Source organism: Musca autumnalis, unplaced genomic scaffold, assembly GCF_047663935.1.
Source record: "Musca autumnalis isolate F117 unplaced genomic scaffold, ASM4766393v1 scaffold_4, whole genome shotgun sequence".
Taxonomy (NCBI): Eukaryota; Metazoa; Arthropoda; class Insecta; order Diptera; family Muscidae; genus Musca; species Musca autumnalis.
This window is the reverse complement of record NW_027411977.1, coordinates 6,165,909-6,189,903: the sequence shown is the minus strand read 5'-3', so window position 1 is coordinate 6,189,903 and position 23,995 is coordinate 6,165,909. Positions and strand designations below refer to the sequence as shown.

Sequence of the window (23,995 nt, the reverse complement as noted above, 5' to 3'; positions counted from 1 at the left end):
ACTCATGAACCTTCTACAAACTTGTCCATCAACAAAACCGTCGATCGACTACTGAGTTTTTCCGATAGTCTACATCCCGTACAGGATCCCGATCATTTACAGGACGAACATCAGTGCCTTCAGCTACCAGTTTTCTACAAATTATCCACTCCAATGTGTTCCGGATTTCTAGAAAATTTTTACAAACCGAATATCCCCACATCGAACTCCCGGTTATATAAAAATCGCCCAGAGCATCATCACATTGAATTCCAGATTGCCTACACATCGTATGTACCAGAACAGCGAATAAATGGAGTCCCCGATTAGTTACAAATCAGTGATTTGAAATCACCCGCAATCCGAACACCAAGTTTATAATCTCACTTTTGTCTTACAAATATATTTATAAGCTTGAAGACCAGCTCAAGAGATAGTCTGCAGTCTCTTGAAAGAAAACAAATCTAAGAATATTAATTAGTAGTGTAACATTTGTTATGCGCTATAATTTTTTAACTATCAACAATTATATTTATTTTACACAACACCATCACAATCTTAAAGCATACGATCTACAGTTAACATGCGGCGGTGGGGGACTAAAGTACGGTTTGTTATTTTCATCCACAAATTCGCTGTAGACAACAGTGTTAATACAATCCCAACCAAGACGCTCTTTGATTTGTGCTGAATAGAAACTGGAACAATCAGCCCTCAGCAATTGATAGCCTTTCTCTTTGCCCAAATCCCGGACAGCATTATACAAGTAGGCACCAATATTTTTTCCACGCATTGAAGAATCCACACAAGTTCCGATGATATAGAGAATTTTATCTACACCATAACGTTGGCTGACCTTAGCATCACGTTCTATGCAGGCTAGCATTTTCAAAATCTTTCCCCATTTTGTATCGCCCTCTTTAGCAGCTTCTTCGAATAGTTTATCCGCTTCGTCGACACCCTGAGGTCCAGCCATACAGGCTCCAACAATTTTGTTTGTGGGTTTGTGTACAGCCATAACACAGGTGCCATATTTGATGTTGTCCAAAACGAACTCCTCTTCGGAGGCGGAAGCCACACCAATTGGTTCTGTGTGACCCGTTAATGGTTCATCTGGGAAAAAGAATTTTCTTAGGAGATCCGCAATTTTTTCACGATGTTCTTCCTTTATAACTTTAAGTTCAATGTCATCTGCGCAGCTCATTTTATTGGGAATGTGTTTTTTTATTTCTAAATACTTAAAGTGTGTAGTGTTGTCCGAACAGCGTTAACTATATAACTGAATGTATATGAAAGAATTGAGAAATACACACAAAGAGAATCTAGTCAATTATTCCTTATCAACAATTGTGAAAATGTGGTGTATATACAAATAAAAACAATACTGCGGGTGATGACAATGTAATAAACCGATCATATCGCATTCGGACATAAAATACAACAATAGTTTAATGAGCACTACAAGCAAAAGTATATCAGACGGATCGAAGAAATTATTAACACAAATAAAAAAGTATCAGTCGGCTTTGCCTATGTGAATTGAAACGTTCATCTACGGACAGATCGAATGTATTTAGGGTCTTTCAGAATTTAGTAGCCCTTTTGCACATTTGAACTTGTTGACAAAAATGTGAATTAGGATTAAACTTCAGAAGTGTTGCGGAGGAAGTACTTAAAGTAATGGACTGACATAGTCCATTATGGAAGTGAATCTCATTTTGAGAATCATATCTTTTCGATAGGTATCGCGCCCACTAGTTATTTCAGTGAGCCATCGTATGACTTTTAGACCAATATGCCAGGAAGCATTGACTCGTCCACGGAAAACATAATATCGCTGAAAGCAGGACCACAACCAATAGCATCGGTATACATTTCCAAAGGATCTTCGAAAAGACCTTAAGCTGCAATTAGACACAAATGCTGAAAGTTGAATTTTGAAACTAAGATTGAACAAAATATGACGGAGGACAAATTTTAGACCAAATCGGTTGATCAGTTCGAGCGTTATCATACTCTGCAGCCACTACTTATGTTGCCATAGGGATTTTTTACACCTTTCGGACTGTTTTCTGAAGAAGTATGGACTTGTCTCTGAAACAACTTTTAGCGAACGCAATGTGATTCGAGATCAGGCCTTAAAGTGAACTTATCCGAACTTATCCCGTGGACAAAAATATTCCATATTCGAACCTGATCTATATCTGGTAGATACATTAGGATGTGTAAAGTATGGACCAAATCGGTCACTGCTATCAAAAGCTATTGTGCTCACAATTTTTCCGAACAGGTTTGAACTTTAAGGGGGAGGTATCTGAATGAGTGGACCGATATGGCTTATCTTCGAACTTAAACTAAGTTTGGACAAAATATAACGAAAGGCACATTTTGGACCGAATCGGCAGATTCGTTCGAGAGTTATCTTGCGCTCGAACCATACACACGCTGTCATAGGGGTTTTTTGCACCTTTCAGGCTATTTTCTCAGGAAGTATGGACTTGCTCCTAAAACTTGTACCGACGTATGGGGGGCAGTGAATACAAGTTGTTACAACAAAAATCAAAGCGATTCGAATGCAGGCCTAAACTTAACTTTTCCGAACTTTTTGTGTGGGAGGTACCCGAAGGAGGCACCAATAGAGTCCCTATTGGAACGTCATCTAAATCTGGTAGAAATTTCACGATGTCCAAAGTATCTACCAAATCTATCTACTTGCTTCAAGAATTATGGTGCACACAAATGTTCCGAACATTTTCGAACTTTTGGTGGGAGGTACCGGAATGGGTGGCCCGATATAATTCATCTTCGCACTTAAAGTAAGTTTGGACAAAATATTACGAAAGGCACATTTTTGACCGAATCGGTTGATCGGTTCGAGAGTTATCGTGCACTCCAGCCAGACAGACAGACGGACGGACATGGCTAATCCAACTCCAAATTGTCTGAAACACATTTCGTCCAAACATACTTGGGGTCTAAAACCATTATTTCGATGAGGCACATTTTGCCCGTATGAATACACTTTCACCCCCGTTAGCATAAATGCTGAGGATTTAAAAATCACCAAAGAATAAACGGACCAAGACAAACTCCCAAATAATCAAATACGATCCAAACGCAAGATCACTACCGTCACGTTTACCAATTTCAAGATGAACCATGTCATAAATCAAATGTAGAATGGAGGTTTGCTATACAATCTTAACATACCCAGAATTTGAAATGTCAATTGTGTCAAAAATATATTTTTGTCTGAAAGTTTTGCCTTTTAGGGTGAATATCATTTTTTTAATATAAATTTGTTAGTTAATTTCTCGTTGGAAACAAGCTATTATATGACGTTCTTAACATGCATACATATGTATGTACTAAACGTCTAAAACGTATTACACATAGGTCACCGTTTCTGACAGGCCCTATCTGCTGGTACATTATCGGCACGCAGAGTGTTTTTATCAAGCAATTTGGTAAATCGTGCTTAATTTTCTGAAGCTGCCTGTTGTGATTTCATTATCCCGAATTCCCGCTTTCTTGTTGCGTTGCATCGTATTTTAGTTCATTTGGTTGCTTCCGTCTCTTCCCTAAGGCGGTGATCCAAATCTATTTGTTTTGCGAACTAATCAAACTCAATTACTCAATTATCCATATACTACATAAGTTTCGTGACATCAACCCGCATGTATTCTGTCTTTATCTTCATCTGCGATCAGTTAGTAAGGGAAATACGCACTTATAATCACTTACAGCTAACATGAGGTGGTGGGGGACTAAAGTACCGTTTATTGTTTTCATCCACAAATTCACGGTTGACAACTATGTCAATACAATCCCAACCAAGTCGCCCTCTGATTAGGAATACACGCAATAATTTGAACAACGTATAAAACTAAACTAGCAAAGTGCCCGCTATTTGATGAAAGGAAATAAAATAAAAAATATTTAAACGGAAACTAGTGAACGCTGAACGTTTTATAATTTTCTTGTTTAATCTTTAAACGTAAATTTAGTTTAAAATTAGTCTGTTCCAGAACTGCAAGAATCTACTAATTTTTACCATTTTCTCCGATAACATAAAATCTCTGTTCCAGAACTATAAAGTTTTTACTATTTTTACCACTTTTACACAATTTGCGTTCCCTTACACAAAATGTATATGAAAATCGTTTACGACTTTTACAACTTTTACGACTTTTACCACTTTATAAAATACGGGAACAGGCCAAAAGGAAAAAATGTTATCATAGTAAAAATTCGTAGCTTCTTTCAGATTCTGGAACAGAGCAAATGTTTGTTTTTATAACTAACAAAACTATGTGGGCAGGTTATTAGAAATTGGTTTCTATATATACCAAAATTAATGTATCGATGAGCTGAGTCGATCTGAATATGTCTGTCCGTCCGTCTGTCCATCTAAACTATGTAATCACGCAACAGATCGCACATTTTATAGGATGTTCTCTTGGGAAAATAGGCGCAATTAAAATCATGCAAAGTAGGTTGACGTACCCGGTCAAACAATGAGAACGCATTTGAACATGGCGTTAATGATGAAAAACAATATCAGTTTAAAATACCAGTACCAATGGTACGTTTAAAGTACCATATCTTTCTTCATAAACCCAATCTTCATAAACAAATCGGAAAGTTGCTGACCTGTGTCCTCGATAGCCTCATTTATTCCATTTTTGTGGCGTAGACATTATGTGTTGAATGGCGCAAAGGAAGAAGTCACAAGGTGTTGAACAGGGATCGATCGGCACAATATTTTTTCTCCATTTTTTAATTGCATACTTAAGGGGTGTCATTGTGTGCGTGAATTAGGGTTATGACATCTTCGATGTTTTTTTTTCTAAAAAAAAAAAATGATTTCCTGTAGCGGAAATGAATGAACTTTTGCCTAGTAATGACGTTTGTTCTATTTACGTATTAAAACAGGGCACGCACAAACCACTTTTAAAAAATATTTTTTTGAAACAAATACTATGAAATGAAAAAAAAATCTCCAAAAAATATTTCGAATGAATGGGCATTTGCCTATTATTGAATATAACAACTTTTATATCATCTAAAAATTGAAAAAGGTCCCGCGCAAACAACTTTTATCAAATAAAATAAATATATGATATAAAATGATATATGTATGTAATGATATGATGATCAATTTATTAAGAAATCATTTTGGTTATGTCGTGTGGCTCCAACGTTTGTCAAAAAACCTTATATAGAAAAATTTTGAAATGAATTTGTGTGTGAATTTTTTGTCGAATCACCATATAATTATGATTTTATCTAATCTTACGTAAAATATCGTCAAATGTAAATAAAAAGTATGCAAGGTCCATACGACTATGACGAAGCCTATTAGACAGGCAGCCCTCTACAGAATATTTGTCCTGTAAGGCAAACTAAGAGTAGATTTCGACTCCCCTTTTATTGTTGTTTTACGTTGTCAATTTTAAATATCACGATTTTTGATTTCACTCGCTTACTCCATCGGAGCCATGTCTTTCCCGGTCTGTCATTTTGGTGGGTTCATCGTCGCACAGTGGTTCAGAAATCGATTTTCCTGGCCAAAACCCCAAATTTTTCGTCGTCACCGATTGTTAATTTCTATATGGAATTCGATCATGGTAAAGGTGAAGTAAATACTACAACAAATACAACTCAAAAACAACCACATAGAAATAATAATATTGAAAAATTGATTTCTAGAACAATGAGTCGTCTTTGGAAATAAAAAGCTTCAATTTGAAATTCACAAAAAAAAAACATTGTTCCACAACATCCCATACGGGACAAGGGAGACTTCTCTCATATCAATGAGTGCACCCCGATTCATATTTAGCTCAATGATATGGGACCTACTGTTTATCGCCGAGTCCGAACGGCGTGTCTTAAGACACCACTTATGGAGAAGTTTTTCAAGGCTGAAATACTCAGGAAATGTCGCCAACATTACTGAGGGGTATTTTGCCACCGTTGAAAAATGTTTGATGTTGCTTGGCCGGGGAATCGAACCCCCGACCTTCTGCGTGCAAGGCGGGCGTGCATACCATTGCACCACGGTGGCACAAATGCAAATTTGCAATCTTGGATGTATAAATAGGAGCTCCAAATGGCGAAAATTGTCTAGCAACAACAACATCTAATATGCCTGAGGATGTTAACCTAACCAGTTAACGAAACGATCGTCGCATAGCGGTTGATGTGTGTGTAGGACTTCGCTAGATATCAATTTTTCAATGTAATCTAGGTCATATCTTCTTCTTCTTTATTTGCTAATTCGTTTTCCGAATGTTAGCGACCAATACAATACAAATATTTTTTTTATAAATACATATGAATACAATATTTGTAATATTTTTGTTTATATATTGCTTAGTATATCTGCAAACGCCTCTCTATCTCTAGCCTTAAACAATAGGGTTGTAATGTCTCGGATGCCAGTCCATTCTGTGATGTTATCGATCCATGTTGTCTCCTTTCTACCTCTAGCAGGCCTTCCTTCTATCCTTGTGCGGATTACAATTTGCAGTAATTTATATTTTTGATTTCGCATAATATGTCCCAAATACGCTGTCTTTCGTCTTTTTATAACTGAGATAAGTTCTCTTTCGCAGTGCATTCCTTCTTAGAACATCGGCATTTGTCAAATGGGCTGTCCAAGGAATTTTCAGAACTCTCCTATAAATCCACATTTCAAAAGCTTCAAGTCTTTTTATATCAGCAGTTTTTATGGTCCATACTTCCATTGCGTACAATAACACTGACCAGACATAGGTTTTGATAAAACGAATCTTTGTTTCAAGATTAATGTCATGACTCGTAAACACTCGTCTGTATTTTGAAAATGCTTCTCTGGCCAGTTCAATTCTGCATCGTATTTCTTTTGAACAGTCCCACTGCTCAGTTATTGTAATTCCTAGATATTTGAAACTTTTAACCCTCTCCACATTGGTGTTGTGAATTTTCAATGTTGCATTATTGTGGTCATTCTTTTTGCTTATAGCCATGAATTTTGTTTTACTGATGTTAATTTTCAAACCATATTTCTCGTTGTGTGTTGTGAGCTTATTCACAAGATTCTGGAGTCCAGATATGCTATGCGACAGTAAAGTTGTATCATCAGCATATCGTATGTTGTTCAGAAATGTTCCATTTAAAGGAATGCCGATTGGAATTTTGTTTATCGATTCTTGAAAATTTTTTTCTGAATAGATATTGAATAGCAAAGGTGATAATATGCACCCTTGTCTGACTCCCTTGGATATATCAATACTATTTGTCATTTCCCCGTTCACTTCTATTTGTGCATTTTGATTCCAATATAGACTTTTAATACATTGTACTTCTTTCTGATCTAGGCCAATGGAGATGAGGATGACAATCAACTTATCGTGTAACACTGTGTCGAAAGCTTTTTCGTAATCAATGAAGCATAGAAATAGGTCTTTTTGTGCGTTTTTACATTTCTGAACTAATGTTTGTATTGAAAAAAGTGCTTCTCGGGTTCCCATACCTTCCTTGAATCCAAACTGGGATGTTCCCATGGCTTTTTCACATTTTGAGTATATTCTGGAGTGGATAATACGCAGAAATATTTTTAGAGCATGGCTCATAAGGCTAATAAGTCTGTATTCGCTACAATATTTTGCATGACATTTCTTCGGAATGGTAATAAATGTTGATTTTAGCCAATCTTGCGGGAATCGGCCTGTATCATACACATGGTTAAATAATTTTGTTATAATTTCTATATTTTCTTCATCTATTAGTTTTAGGATTTCCGAGGGAATCTCGTCCGGCCCACAAGCTTTCTTATCTCTCAGACTGTTTATAACAGTTTCAACTTCTCTTCTACTTATTGGTGTTCCTGTAAGAGGATGTTGCGTCTGTTCTTCAAAAGTTGTTCTATGTTCATCTGTAAAAATTTGTTTTATATAATCTCTCCAGATATTTTTCTTTTCTTCTATGTCAAAAACAGGATCATTATTATTGTTGTAAAGTACTTTTGAGGGAGTTTTGCGGTATACACCAGCAAGTTCTTTTAACTTTCTATGGAGATTAAAATCGTCGTGAAGGCTTTTTAATCTTTCAATCTCCTGACATTGTTTAATTATGTGGTTGTTTTTTGCTATTCTTACAGCGGTTTGGATTTCCCTATTTAGTTCCCAATATCGTTCAAAATTTATGTTTTTATGTTTTCGTCTCTCTTCCATCAAGTCGAGAATATCCTGTGTTATCCACTCTTTCTGTTTAGATATTTTGTGGTATCCAAGGGTATTATCCGCTAGGGGCTTGAGCGTAGTCCTTAGTGCGTTCCACAAGTCGTCAACGTTTTCAGTATTTATGTTTCTCAGTTCTTGATTTATTTTATCTCGGAAATTTGCTTTGAATGTGGTATTTTCAAGCTTTGCCACATCGAGTTTACGGCGAATCTTCCGTTTTTTGCTCGTGGTCATATAGCTCGATTAATTAAATTAATTAAAAACCTCACATATAATGACCTTCGCCCTAAAAAGGAAAAACTTAACAAATTAAATTTGTTTTTTTTTTTTTTTGTTGGTAATGTTAGTGCCACTTGTATATGTAAAGTGACGTGCTCCTCAAAAATTGTCATATGGAAAAGATTTTCAGGCATGTCACAGATTCCGATCGGAATGGTTTCAATTCCGTAATTTCATTTCGATCGTTTTTGTTTTACCTTCTCCAGATTTCGATATATTTGGTGAATTCTGAAAATCTTATTATTTAGTATAAATATGTCAACATTAGAACAAAGAAACAAAACAAAAACATATGATTATAAATCACTGTAGAAGTGGGAATTTTGAATTTGGCCAAAAGCCCAATTTTTGGTCATCACCGATTGTTAATTTCCAAATGGGATTCGATCATGGTGATACAAATAAGGTAAAGTAAATACTACAACAAATACAACTCAACAACAACCACATATAAATAATAATATTAAAAAATTGATTTCTAGATAGGATACCAGTTCCGTTACATTTCCAGTGATATACACATACACGCAGAGAAAAAAATATGTTTGATCCAACAATATTCCAAGAGCAAAATATGTATTGTTAACATATTGTTGGATTCCTCATGTAGTATTGTAAATCCAAAAATAGTTTGTGTCAACTGAACAATATTTCTCTCTTTTCTTCGAAAATTTGTTTCTCTTCTCTCGCTATTCGATGCCGTGTTGAAAAAACAATTTTGGTGAGTTGTGGTGTGTTTATATGACATGCTGCCTTTACCTTTGTTTTTGTGTGTATGTACTTGTGAGACTCTTGTTCTTATTTGTTTCTGTTTTGTTTCATTCTTCTTTCCTTTTCATGTTTGTTATGGTGTTTAATTATTCCTTATGTTGTGGTGGGTTCTTGTGGTTTTTTGTTTGTCTTTGTTGTCAGCCAATGCAGCAAACCATGTATTGTGTTCATCAATGATTGCAATATTATACGCGACATTTATATCCAAGTTATGCGAAAAGTGTATATGAGAAGTATATGCACTCAAATCAAAAATTTCTGGGCTGGTTTTCTGTATTGACAATACTTTTTGTAAACAAAATTAGATTATGTTAGTTCCTACAATCGGTATTGTTAACGATTTTAACAATATTGCGGAAATTCGAAAGTTGTTTTTGTTTTCTATGTTTGGAACAAAAGATGGTATTTTTGGATTTGGATTACAATGTTTGAACAAAACAAATACATTTTTGGAACCAAAACATATATTTTTGTTTTTAATAGCGAAAAATATTTTTTCTCTGCGTGTATTATGTAACATGTGTCATCCTCCAAAACCAGGACTATTATTATTCTGTGCTGTTTTCAAAAACAAAAACTTTTGCTGTGCTATGCTACCATCATGAAATAAGCATAGCACTACGCTGTGATTGTGAAATCAAAAAGGAATGCTATTGCTATGCTGTGCTGTTTTCAAAAACAAAAACGAAAACTGTTGCTGTGCTATGCTGCGAATATGAAAGTATTGCTGTGCTGCGCTACGGATATTTTTACATAAAATGCTTTTGACTATGCTAGGGCTATGAACATTTCACAACACAGCACATAGCAACAGTCATGGAATATTTAAAATTTCAAATGGTTAATTCGAATTATGAATGGAAATTTCTTGAAATATAATTAAAATGTTACGATGTACATAGGAAAGGATCAATGTCGGCGGGTTCGACTATATGATACCCTACACCACCACGATTTTAATATAATTTGGAGAAATTTTTTCTACACCAAACGAATTTTGACTTTGGTGAATTAAATACATGAGATCGGGCGAACATATATGGGAGATATTATACATATATACTTCTCTCGAGTTTCCTGTCAAAGTAAAAGCAGAAGCAAACTAAATAAGGATCATCTTACTAACCATTAACATCTTACTACCATTAAATGATGCTGACATTTTGAAGCCAGATTTACAGTGTTTTTTGAAATTTCCTTCTAATTTCATTCCGCAAACAGGTTTTTCAAAAAACCATATATAGGATTGTGGTACTTGCGATTCTGAGTTATTTGATATGAATATTGTGAATGTAGTCTGCACAGCTTCATAGAAATCTGCATCCAAATGCGAAAATTTTGTGCGAACATTTTTCTAAAAATCATATTTTTCGGGTCTAATTTTAACAGTTGTCATTCGATTTCTTCGTACTTGATTGCACATTTTAGTTTTTTACGTTCCTGATCCAATAAATCATTCCCCGTGAAAATCCATCTACTAAAACGCGAGTTACAAGAAATTCCAAAGTAGAAAAATCATCTAAAATTGTTTTTGGAAATATCGCGTATTTTATCGCGTTTTCTAAGGTTCGTTTCCACTGCAATGAAAGAACTAGTACAGCATCTTCGTTTTAGTGGAAACAGAGATTTGAAAACTTCACTGATAAGGGAGCTACATTCATTTTATCCCAAAAAATAGTGTGAGATGCTACATCCACGGTTCTTGATTGATCGCCTTGAAATAGATGTATATCGATATAGATTTTCATGGTGAACACTGAAATCGGATGCGGACAAAAATTGTATGCACTTTGCACAAATTAGCGATATATAATATGTTTTTAATGCTAGGATGCAGCCGATGCTACATCTTAGCCTTCAATGTATATTTCGAAAAATATATATAAATTAAAAGATATAGTCTTACTGTACATGAAAATCACATGCGGACAAAATGATTTTGATAATTACGCGATTTACATGTATTTTAAAATGCATATAAATTAAAATGGGTTATTTGACCACTGTTTCCATTTCAGAAGCTTTGAGATATATCCTCATCAACCCAATTACCTTTCCTAATGGGAAAGCTTTAATATGAATGTCTATAAAGCAAAATCCGTCTATTTTATTAAGAGATTTAAACAAAATGAAGGAAGTATTCCTACAGATTTTTCCAATATTTTCTACTACATAATTCATGTGAAAAAATATTTTGTCAAACAAAAAATTATTTTTTGACCAAAATATGTGCTTATTTTGTATGTAACATCAAAGATATAACACCAATCTGCACGATTGTAGTCTCGTTTGATTCGCCGTGAAGTTTTGATCCACAACAAAATTTTTATGACCACTAAGTGGGCCTTAATTTTGAAAAAAGTTTACGTATATTCAATAATTTATCAATTTTATGTACATTCCGCGAATTCTGTGTAACATTTTGCAGGTATTATGCAATCTACTCGCTGAAATCACTTCGAGAAATCTTTTTTGTAACAATGGTGCTCATTAAAATAATTAGCGTTTTTATAATATTTTGTTTCTTAAAAACCGAAATAAAAGCGCCATAACTTTTGTCCGCAACAACCAAAAATTGGCTCGCGACCAGATTTGTACTGGGAATTTTTTTCTTAATCTACATATCAAAAATCTTTGATGTAGCGCGAATATGGAATATGAAATAATTGACAATATTCGTGATAATACGCAGGAAGTTGGGGCAGAAATACTTGGGAAGACAAAAAATAACACTATTTGGGATTACAATGTAGCTAAGAAACTACGTACATTAACGGAATTAATCTTGAAATTTAATTGAAGGAAAAGGTCGTAAGGCAAAAATACAAGGTCGTAAGTACAACGTTTCATGTTTTATATTAAATGTTAGCCGAACCGGTCCACGTTGCTGGTCCTTGAAACAGTTTATGTTACCTTTTCCTATTATTTTTTTGCATTGCAAAATAGTTGGGATATAAAAGTGACTATCAATAACAAGTAAGAACGTCGTTAAATTCGGCCAGGCCGAACTTTTTATACCCTCCTCCATGAGTTGTATTGAATATTACTTCAATTAGTTTCCTTTCGTTTATAAAGTAGACTACATACCAAATTTCAGCAATTTCGGTAAAACAATGTGGCTAACCTTCAAAATGCCGAAATTCGGGAGGCACCGTTCTATGGGGCTATATGAAGGTCGGGACCTATATAGACAAATTCATGGGAGAAAGTTTTATACCTCAAACGAAGAATAAATACCAAATTTCAGCCATTTCGGAGGAATATTGAGGCCACACCTTCAAAATACCGGAAATCGGGAGGTACGGTTCTATGGGGCTATATAAAGGCGTCAATACCAAACATCCTAGAAGTAATAGAAACTTCTATACCAAATCACGAAGACTATCTTAAAAATTGCGAGCTGTCGATCTTAATTTCAAAAGATGGACAGACGGTCATGGTTATAGCGACTTAGAATTTTACTCTGATCAAAAATATATATAATTTATAGGGTCTCCGCTGAATATATTGATATGTTACTAACTGAATGACAAATTTAATTATACCCTCCATATTATGGTGGAGGGTATAAAAATCTTCAGAAATGTTGGTGTCGATATGCAATTTTAACATGCCGCCAATTAACTAATAACTTGAGGCATGCCGACAGTGTCCACCTTCTTATAATGTATCTTATATACCTGATGGAACTATAGCTATCGATATGTTGCCTTCTAATCTAAACACTTGCTTTCCAATAATACCAAAGCTTCGTTATGCATAACATCTGGTATTTCCATTGATTTTTAGCATATTTAAGAAAGTGGGGGTGGTCGGGTTTTATTGCTAAAATATGTACCCAGGATTGGGAAAACGGAATCGTTCGTAAGTTTTATATATGTATATAGCGCATTTAAAAAATAGGGCACAGGTGTAACCCGCTCCTCCAAAATTCAACAAAATATATAGCCTACTTCCACCAAGGGACATCCCTGTGCATAATCTGAAAATTACATGGAATAATTACTTAGCGTCGGAGATTCAACAACCGTTGCCTCGCAAATTAATTTTCTGACCGATACTTTTATAACCTTTGCAAAAAAACGTTTTTTAAAAAATCAAAAAAAATATATAAAGCCTATTTTCACCTCGGTTGATCCTGGTATATTCTCTGAAATTTTCAAAAAAATTGGTTCAGCCGTTTTTGAGTCTATGCGGAACATACAAACATACACACATTGTCTTTTTTTATATATAAGATTTCACCCAAAAGTTCTGGTCCATTAAACCCGCTAATTATTATATCATCACCATGTTAAATTGCAAGCTTATTATTTGTCTTAAACTCAAATCATTCTTAAAATTTCGCTCCGATCGGGATATTACTGCGATCTACAGGACAGGACGGGTAAAAATTGTGGGTTTGGTCCATTTCACACCTTTCGATCGTTACCAACATTAATGGGGTCACTTCTGGTCGAAACCCGATCTCTCCACAAAATTTCGTGACGATCGGTCCAAAATTGAGGCCTGGAGTTTTATTACAATTGTTAATGGATGGAAGGACACACATAGCTTGATCGCTTTATCTCGCCAAGATATGAAAAAATGGCAAGGGGAGGGGGTCTACGACGAATACTTCGCGATGTTACACGATTATTGGACAAAACAAACTTATAATACCCTTTCCACATTGTTTTGTGAAGTATGAATATTTGATTTTAAAAACTTCCGTAAGTTGTAGGAAAAGTCCCTACAAAAATACAAAACTGTACAAGGAAAAGGTCGTTAGTCCAAAGACATCCAATTATCTTCCAAACGCGACGGAATTTTTCAAACAAAGTACAGGTATTGGAGCGGAATAAATAAACGAAGAATACTGTCTTTACCACCATAATAAAATCTTTAATACGGAAAGCGCTGGAATGTTTTTTCTTCCTCCTGAAAAATTTATTGAGAGGGACTTACGACCTTTTCCGACGGTGCAGACGATATATACATCTGGACCGTTTGTAAAACAAATTTAATTTCCGTCATACCTTTAAAATTTAATCAAAATTTGACATATGTCTGTGCAATGTAAATAGCGAGGTTGGTGCATTAAGTACATCAAATAGGGTGAAAATATATATGGGAGCTATATCCAAATGTAGACCGATTTTCACCAAATGCAATAGCGTTCTTCATATGGCTAAAAAATTATTTTTTCCCATTTTTCAGCTGAGTCGGACAGAAAATGCGACCTGCACGTTGCGAATGGACGGGCATGCATAAATCGACTCATATATCCCTAAGAGGAACTAAGGGTCTAGATCATTTTCTTTAGCATGATACAAATTCATGCACTAACACATAAAAACCCTTACCACAATGTGTTGTAGGGTGTAAAAAGGTGTAAATCCTTAGAAAAAAAAAAACATTTTATAAATACCAGCATTGCCCACTCACGTTGAATCACAGTTAATATTGCAAAAATCCTCAACAATTTTGTAACATTTTTGGATGTCGTTTGTTTTATTCCCCTCCAATTCCTTTTTTCTTTGAGTTCATTTTGCAGTCTTGTCAAGAATCTGTCACCCTCTATCGTTCTATCATTGGCTTCTTGTCGTTCGGTTGACTTTATTAAAATATTCCACGCACGCTATGAACGAATCCATCTATGAATGCAGCACGTTCTTCAATCAATATAACGTATACGTCACCATGTAATGACACATGAGTTTGTTTCTATGTGTGTGTGTGCGATTATGGGTCTCTGAAAAAAGAAGCGAAAGGATTCGAGTGTGGTTTTTGATTCTGAATGAGTGTGAGTGTACACATGTATGTGTGTGTGATTTGGTGCCAAATAATGGTTTATTTATATAATCAGTTTATAGACTGCAATGCTGCTGCTGTCAGTCGACTGTCATTGTCTGGAGAAGGCCATTTGGTCATAGTGTTGCACTTACACAAGAAAAATTTATTAAAATAAATTTAAGAGTATTTAATGTTGTTTTGAACTTGAATGTGGGTGTAAAATCCATAATATATTGAAATGTGAGAGAAACCCAGTACATACTGTTATTCAGTCTATCGGTACTAATGGCGTAAGTTAGCCATAAATAAACTTAATAATATATCTAGCCCTAAACATCGAAAAGAAATGGTAGATGAACAACCTATTCTGATGAAAGATGAGAATAACCTCTTTCAAGGCAAGGCCAACTTCGCAGAGACAAGCCAGATACCGATAACTTACGTGTGCTACATTATTTATTGCTATGATTCTCGTTAGCGAGTAGGATACAGCATTCAATTTCAAACTTCATAAAAACATATTTATGTACCTTATCATGCAGCTCTTTGGTTGAGGTTAATTCTACAGCAAACCATTTATTTTCTATCTACCCAATAATCAATTCATTTCGTAATGTTAAAACATTCTGCACTAATCATTATAAAAGTTGAATTACATTTTTATAAATGACCAATAAAAGTATTGTCACATGTTTGAAAAAAAACTTTCCATAATGGCAACACTGATTGCGATTAGAACATACTTCTCGTTAAATTGTCTTTCAGCTAGAATACCGTTTAATCTCATACACGGCGGCCTTGGTACTATACGTTCTATTTACACAGCTTGTTTTTCAGCTTGTTTGTTTTCCAACATTTAAACTGAAATTAACAACCAATTCAATTTAGAAGAATAGTTTGTATTAAACTCTTAACATGGATTACGCTGACGATATTCGTATATGTATTATAGAGCCGAAGGACCGACAACGTGTTTTGGATTTCCTGCGAATCTATTTTTATAACGACGAACCTATAAACATCGGTATAGAACCCAAGGAACCAGCCCCAGCCGATGAAGAATTTACCATATCAAACATAGATCATGGAACCTGTCTCATGGCAATTCACAAAGAAAGCAAGGCAATTGTTGGTGCCTTATTAGCTGGACCTACAGGTCCTGATGAGGCGGATAAGTTATTCGAAGAAGCTGCAGCTGCGGGATCCTCTAAATGGGGAACTATTTTGACATTTTTAGCCTGTGCTGAACGTGACGCCAACGTATGTCAGCGTTATGGAGTACAAAAAGTTTTACATGCCTATGGCATTGGTGTGGACTCCAAAATGCGTGGCAAAAATATTGGAGGACTTTTATTGAGTGAATTGGCTAAGCTGGGTAAACAGTTGGGATATGAATGCATTGCTGCAGAGTGCACCAGTTATTATTCTATAAAAATGTGTGAACGCATGGGCTGGGAATGTGTACATACAATCTATTACAACGACTATTTGGATGAAAATAAGAAACCTGTTTTTGCTGTTGATCCGCCACATGAATGCTGCAAGACCTTTGTTCTAAGGCTGTGAATATTGAAGCAATTATGGTGTCTAATAAAAGTGTCAATTAAAATCTAATAAAAATCTAATCGATGTTTACTATGCGGAATTGAAATGTGTATTATTTTAATGGCTATTACTCTCTGATTGAGAGTGAGAAAAAATTACAGTAGTTACAATACATTTTTAATTGAGGTTTCAGAAACATATTCAAAAATAAATTAATGAATGAAAACTGAGTCTTTTAGCATCAGACCATAATTGAGAAGTTATTTTTGTCAATCGTACTAAATAAAAAAAAATAATTCATTGACCTATATGACCTACAGAGTTGTTTTTGGAAAATGATATCTAGCAAAGGGCCTTACATCGAAGCAATATGCTACGATCGTTTCGCTGGTGTTTATTTAGCTCATTTATTTCATATTTATAACCCCTTAAATATATAATACCTATTAACATTTATTGAGCACAAAAAAGCATTTTTTCGTGATTTTTTTCAAGAAATCTATCTATTTAGAATATGTTTTTCATCTGAATGGTCGCAACTTGAGCGACCTTCGGGATTTTTTCTGTTGAAAAATCTTGCATAGTTTCTACAAATATACCTATTAAATGTATATTGTGTTTTGCGAGTCGCGTTTCTGATTTCTGTGATTGTACTGAGTAAAAAGTCTACTAGAGTCTATTTTTACCCCGAAAATCGAGCCTCCCGATTTTGTCTTGAAGTTTTTTATCCACGTTCTTTGGACATTTTGGTATATAACATCCAAACCATTGAGACTTTCGATCCAACGCTAAGACAAAAATTGTAGTCAAGACAAGTACATCGCAAAAACATTGGAATGCCCCTTGAGGAATTCTACCGTGTTGGGGTTCATGGACAGCGAAAATACCGTTGGTTCCTTTGGGTCACTTCGTTTTATCGTTTTATAACGGTAAAAATAGTAAAAATTTAAAAGGGGATGACTTCTTTTTCGCAGCGGATTTCTACTGATCCTTTTTTCCTTTTAGAGGGGTGAATAATATCTTTCGAATAAGCTATTATTTTTTAAATCGGTTAATAATATTATAGACTTTTTCAGGGTTAACCTTCTCAATGAGGGTTTATTTGACGTTTGAAGTTTTTGCGGATTCTGAAACTACAATGTTCATAAATGAGAAAAATCAAAAACAAAAAAATCGCCGGAGCGCTCTTTAAATAAATTGCGGTCAAAGTTCACATATTTAGGGTGCAGCGCAACCCCTGTTAAAATGGAACTAAAAAAATGTTGTAGCGGTGAAAATTCTCTACAAAACTTGCCTTTATGCTATGTTCGTAGCTCTTACCATTTTTGAGATAGAGACGTTCAAATTGGGACAATGCACTTCGTCTTCTTAGAAAACAATGCCAATTTAAACATATATATCTCAAAAATTGTACAAACTAGGAAATAATGTGAACTTTGGCCGCGATTTATTTAAAAATCCCTCCAGCGATTTTTCTAGTCTTTAGATCTTTCTCAACTATGAACATTGTTGTTCCAGAATCCACAAAAGCTTCCCAGAACTTCTATATCTCAAAAATGGTTAAACCTACAAAAATATCATAAAGGTCAGCCTTGTAGAGAATTTTCACAGGTACAATATTTTTTCTAACCACATTTCGATAAGACTTGCGGTTTCCAAGCAAAATCGTGAAACCCAAAAAAACATACAAATGTGAACTTTGACCACGATTTATTTAAAAAAGCCCTCCGGTGATATATTCAAAATGCGCTCCGGCGATTTTTGTTTTTTGATTTTTCTTATCTATGAACATTGTAGTTTCAGAATCCGCAAAAACATCCCATGTGTAAGCTCCTTTCATTTAAAGTTGGTTCAACAAAAAGGCTTAAAAAATACTTCATATCTGCAAATTTTCAATAATGTTTGTATAAATAGAAGTTATCAAAATCAGCCCTTGCCTTCTACCCATTCACATCCGATATGCCTCATTAGCTGAAACAAACCAATAGGGAAACACACGTAGCATATTGGTTGGGTGTGTGGGACTTCGCTAGAATTCACTTTTTTAATACAAACCCCCTTAATACAAACCCCCTTAATACAAACCCCCTTAGGTCATGTTAGATCGATTAATTCAATTAACCAAAAACATTATTTGAAAATGTTGCCTTTTAGGGCGAAGATCACTTTTTAATATTAATTTTTAATTAATTTCTCGTTGGAATCGAGCTTAATGACCAATGACCCACGCAACCACCACTATGTGACATGCATGTTTCGCTTTTGGCAGAGGCCCTTGAGACATATCGGCTATGGAGCGGCTTCTCTGTCATAGAACTTTTCTTCTTTCAAAATGCATTTTTTGTTTTTTACAACAACAATGGGTGTTTGCACTTTGGCTTCACCATAATCAAGAAAAGCCTCTACAAAAATGATTGTCATAGGTCCACGGTTTGTTCTAAAAACTTCAAAGTACCTGAAATCAGGCGGTACCGTTATATGGGGGCTAAGCCAAAACGTGGGCCCATATCGCTCATATTCCAACTTGACATGTCCCTTTCCAAAATTTCAGCATCCTATCTCAATTTTTGTGGATGCTATAGTGATTAGATATTATTCACCCCTTTAAAAGCAAAAAAGGAACAATAGAAGTACGTTGTAAAAAAAAAAGAAGTTATGCCCGTTTAAATGTTCACTACTTTCACCGTTATAAAACAATAAAACGTTGTCCGTGAACCCCAGCACGAAAGAATTTTTGCATCAGAGCGCTTGTAGCACAGCGTCATTTATCGATATTTTCCGAAAATTTTGCACTGTCTCAAGGCCAAAACTGTCTGATTGAGCGTTCCAATGTTTTTGCAATGTCTTGGCTACAATTGTTGTCTTAGTGTTGGATCGAAAATCTGAATGGTTTGGCTGTTATATTCCAAAATATCCAAACAACGTGGATAACAAAATTTCAAGTCAAATTCGGGATGTTCGATTTTCACCGTAGACTCTTTTGCTCAGTTCAATCCCAGGAACCAGAAACGCGACCCACCCATCAAGTTTTTCAAATCGCACCGGCCCAATACATATGCTCCTCTTCCAACGCTCATATCGCAGCTAATTTTTGTCTTTACTTTAAAATGAGGACATAAAATATAAGGTGAAATGGTTCACCATCAAATCTCTATCGGCTTTTGTTGAAACGGAAATAAACAAATATTTTTGTAGATTTTTTGTTTAAATTATTAATTGTTAAATGAGGGGAATTGTTTTTGAGGATACTGAAGTGCAAAAATGGATGAAACGTCGAAACAAACTTCCAAAAATCGTTATTTCCTAATTTTTCTTAAATTGTGTTTTATTCTCTTTGGTGTGAAAAAACACCGTTTTGAGCAGCCATGTCCTAAAGGCTTCGGTACATAAGCAAAATGGCAATCTTGCTTAAGTCATTTCTGGTAAAAGAATAATGAAAGGGCCAGACAAATTAGCATTTTAGTCTTTTACCAGCAAAGGCTATAGCAATAATTTCGTGCCGCTTAGAGTTTTGGATCAATCCTCGAACAGTCCTTAAACTTCATCCCAAAAAGTGGGATATACCAGAAGGCGAAGCCCTTCTTGCAACTTCATGCACGGTTGAAAGTCATTTTAGAATGGGAAAAGTTCTGTCAAATATACTCAATTTGTATGTTATGGTGCTCATCAGTAATTTTAGTTGCAGCTGGCAGTATTATTTGTCGGAGCTTTTGAAGCATTATCTCAGGAAGTATAGACTTGCTCCGTCGTAATTGTTGCCGCGACGACAGCATTTTATAAAACCTAAGCAATGCACCTATATAGTACATATTCGAACCTGGTACATACAATCTGTTAGAAATATTACAATGTATGGATGAAATCCGCACCATTTTAAAGAACAATTTTGAACGTTTTGTGGGGTAGGTAGACGAAGGGGAAGTCCTATATTGCCCATTATTGAGTTTGATATAAGTTTGGACGAAATATTACAAGGGTCAGAGTATGGACCAAATCGGTTAATCCTTTCGAGAAATATCGTACGCTGCAGCCATCAGCCAGACGGACGTGTAGAGGTCTAAACCATCTTTCGATAATGCTCATTTTTAATCGTATGCAAATTTAAAGTTTTATTAGGCAATTATGATACCTAGCCCACAAACGACTCAAAATTAACGTAGGAAATGTCTTCTGAGAAAGTGTTTACTCCTCATAAGAGCATTGGATTTCCCAAAAACTCGCCAACATACACGATTGATTTCTGTTATGTGGTTAGTTCTTGGGTTTTTGGTCGACTTTGAAATCGTGTTCCTTGTGGATTCCACTCAAGTAAATTTTTTTCTTAAAGCACGATCTCACCACATTCATTTCCTAGGTTTTATTTGCTTCAGCATGCGTACATACATGATTGATTATCTTTTATAATTCCATGATATTCTGCATATCATACTGATGCATTGTCATTGTGAATCCCTGCAACGTTTAGCTTGGTTTAAATGGATGGATTGATCAGGGTAGTGACTTTCTTACAAACTCATATCCCTGTTTGATATTTTCATGAGTTTTTACCTAATATTATATAAAATTTTAATTATAAAGTGACTCGATAAAAAAGGTTTCAACGTTTGCATTTTCAGAAGTTTGGACAATTTGTTGATGTCACTGTAAACATATCGTCGGTGTCATGCTTAAGTGTTCCATACGCCATTTGCCCGTTTTGAGATAATCGCATTTTAATGTTTTGCGTCACAACTGTGTGGAGCTGGCTAAAGAAAATATTTATATTTTTGACTTGAAATATTAATAATAGTATATAGAACATATTTGCAAAAATTTAGAGGAATATGTATTGGAATATAAAAGTTATAGAGATTTTTTTAAAAAAAAGAATTTTTGTCGATTTGTTCCATATCCGCACTTATGACACAAATGTGAAATATTGTAAATCACATGGAACAAAGTGACAAAAAAAATTTCCATCTTTGCCTCAATAAATTAAATACTTCTAAATCGAAAATTAAAATTCTGATTTTTGAAATATGTTTTTACCCCCTGTTTTTGTAAAAAATTTTATTCTTCTCACACGAATTGTCAAATTTTGTTGATCGATTCACTCGCCTTAGCGCAAGTGTAGAGCGCTGATTTTTAAATGATGAATTATTAACGGTATATGGAACTCATCTACGAAAAATTAAGTATGTATGTCATCTGTGGGCTGAGCTATGGATGCCTAAATTATTACGAATATAGACGAACGAATAAAAATAAGTTACAAAAACTGGGGGTTAAACTTGTAAATTTTTAAAATATTAATTTCATAACTGGGAAATGTTTATGCTTTCCCGTCAAGCCGTGGATATCTCGGAAACTAGAGCAGATAAGAGAAAGCCGACTAGAAATTCAGAAAGAGCATACGAGAAAACTAGAAACCACATGTATCTCAAAAAGTCAAAAATGGCGTATGGAACACTTAAGCATGACACCGACGATATATTTAACTGAAAACAAGCTTAAGAGCCACATGACATAACCAAAATGATATAACCGTTTGTTTCTCACTAATTTTATCATCATATCATTACATTATATCATATTAATTAAAAGAATGAAAATTATTTTAGTTTTTAATATGCAAAATGTGACTCATTCATGCAACAGGATATATTCTTTTCAGAATTTTTTTTTATTTCATTTTGGTCTGTGCGGTATCTTTAATACTTAAATGGAATGAAAGTTATTTTAGACATTGATAGGCAAAAGCTCATTCATTCTCGCTACAGGAAATTATTTTTGAGAAAAAGGTCACAACGCTAATGTACATATGTGAGCTTCACCCTATTAGTTGCAGTTGTTGGAATGGTGTTCTAGGTTTGCTAGTTTATTGATAAGAATAGATGAACAAATAATAACCATACTCGAATAACTAATAAAGTTGATGAAAATTTTTATTTTGCCCAAAAAATAACTATTTTATTTTTCTGATTTATTTTTTTTTTTTTTTTTTGAGCCACTGTATTCTCATATGGTAAAAATAACAAAACTGATATCAGCTGATAGTTGTTTTCTCTTAAATTCAAAATTCTCTTTCTAAACTTCCGCATACTCAAAATTCTTGCGATAATAAAATCTCTTCATTTGAGCAGTATGTGGTCTCTCATCAACGCAATGCTACAGCGCGTTCAGTTTCACACAACGATCGCGTCTTTACAGTACGTTATCTTCTCGTCGCCACGCATTGGTGCCCCTCGATCACAGCTGATATTTAGACGACAACAAACCAACTGGAAGCAACCACAACGACGTCATCAATCCAGAAAACATCTGGTTAGCAGCTATCAATCTCAAACAAATATGGGCAATATTGACGATATTCGGATATGTGTTATACAACCGAACGAACGACAACGTGTTTTGGATTTCCTGCGTATCCATTATTACCACGAAGAACCTCTGACTATCGGTACAGAACCCAAACAACAAGACCAAGCTGATGAGGAGTTTAATATGTCAAACATAAATCATGGAACATGTCTCATGGCAATTCATACTGAAAGTGAGGCAATTGTTGGTGCTGTATTGGCAGGTCCCAAAGGACCCGACGAAGCTGATCACTTATTCGAAGAAGCTGCCACAGAAGGTTCCTCAAAATGGGGAAGAATTTTGAAATTTTTAGCCTGTGTTGAACGTGATGCCAATGTATGCCAGCGTTATGGTGTACAAAAGGTTTTACATGCCCATGTCATTGGTGTGGACAGAAAAATGCGTGGTAAAAATATTGGAGGACGTTTAATGAGTGAATTGATGAAGCTGGGTAATCAGTTGGGTTATGAACTTTTAGCTGCAGACTGCACAAGCTACTATTCCGCCAAAATGTGTGAACGTCTGGGTTGGGAATGTATAAATACTGTCTATTACAGAGACTATGTTGATGAGCATAAGAAACCTGTTTTTGTTCTTGATCCACCACATGAATGCTGCAAAACCTTTGCTGTGAGGCTATGAGTATTAAATTAATTACTGTTATTAAATCAAATCTAATCAGTGTGAATAATAAAAATGTAAGAGTATGAAAAATGGAGTGGTCTCACATATTTTGAGGTTATTACCTAAACAAACTAAAATAAATTTAAAGCAACATACATTGATCGATTTAAATTTAACAACTCAAAAAAGTTCGTACGATACGGAAATTTTTCCCATAACGCAAACTAAGAATAGTCTTCTATTTTTTCCAATGTTAAAAAGCACGCTTTTCGATATCAATGACCATTTGTTTTTTTTTTTACATTGGGGTAGTGGCATTCCCGTCCTACATTTACCGCCAACATTATCATCTTAAAATCCGCCACAAAATTATTACACCACTCTGCAATTTGGAATAAAGTCTTCTTATTAATTTTCGCTGTTAATTTCATAATGCGCTCTATACACTATGCTGC

The 23,995-nt window shown here is 34.9% G+C and overlaps 3 protein-coding genes across 3 annotated transcripts; 2 read left to right on the top strand and 1 right to left on the bottom strand.

The window, feature by feature from the left end:
* Positions 1-450: 450 nt before the first annotated feature.
* LOC141401224 (arylalkylamine N-acetyltransferase-like 2) lies at positions 451-1,313 on the bottom strand. Its single transcript, XM_073981235.1, has one exon. It carries the CDS (start codon positions 1,181-1,183, stop codon positions 530-532), a length of 654 nt encoding a protein of 217 aa, XP_073837336.1. The 5' UTR covers positions 1,184-1,313; the 3' UTR covers positions 451-529.
* A 14,531-nt stretch (positions 1,314-15,844) lies between these two features.
* Positions 15,845-16,677, top strand: LOC141402126 (arylalkylamine N-acetyltransferase-like 2). Its single transcript, XM_073982838.1, has one exon. The coding sequence runs from the start codon at positions 15,948-15,950 to the stop codon at positions 16,596-16,598; it is 651 nt and encodes a 216-aa protein (XP_073838939.1). The 5' UTR covers positions 15,845-15,947; the 3' UTR covers positions 16,599-16,677.
* Positions 16,678-22,625: 5,948 nt separating this feature from the next.
* Positions 22,626-23,630, top strand: LOC141401156 (arylalkylamine N-acetyltransferase-like 2). Its single transcript, XM_073981082.1, has one exon. It carries the CDS (start codon positions 22,701-22,703, stop codon positions 23,556-23,558), a length of 858 nt encoding a protein of 285 aa, XP_073837183.1. The 5' UTR covers positions 22,626-22,700; the 3' UTR covers positions 23,559-23,630.
* Positions 23,631-23,995: the final 365 nt, after the last annotated feature.

Coding starts and splice junctions, on each gene's coding strand:
- LOC141401224 (XM_073981235.1), bottom strand. CDS start 1,183: ATGAGCTGCGCAGATGACATTGAACTTAAAGTTATAAAGGAAGAACAT.
- LOC141402126 (XM_073982838.1), top strand. CDS start 15,948: ATGGATTACGCTGACGATATTCGTATATGTATTATAGAGCCGAAGGAC.
- LOC141401156 (XM_073981082.1), top strand. CDS start 22,701: ATGTGGTCTCTCATCAACGCAATGCTACAGCGCGTTCAGTTTCACACA.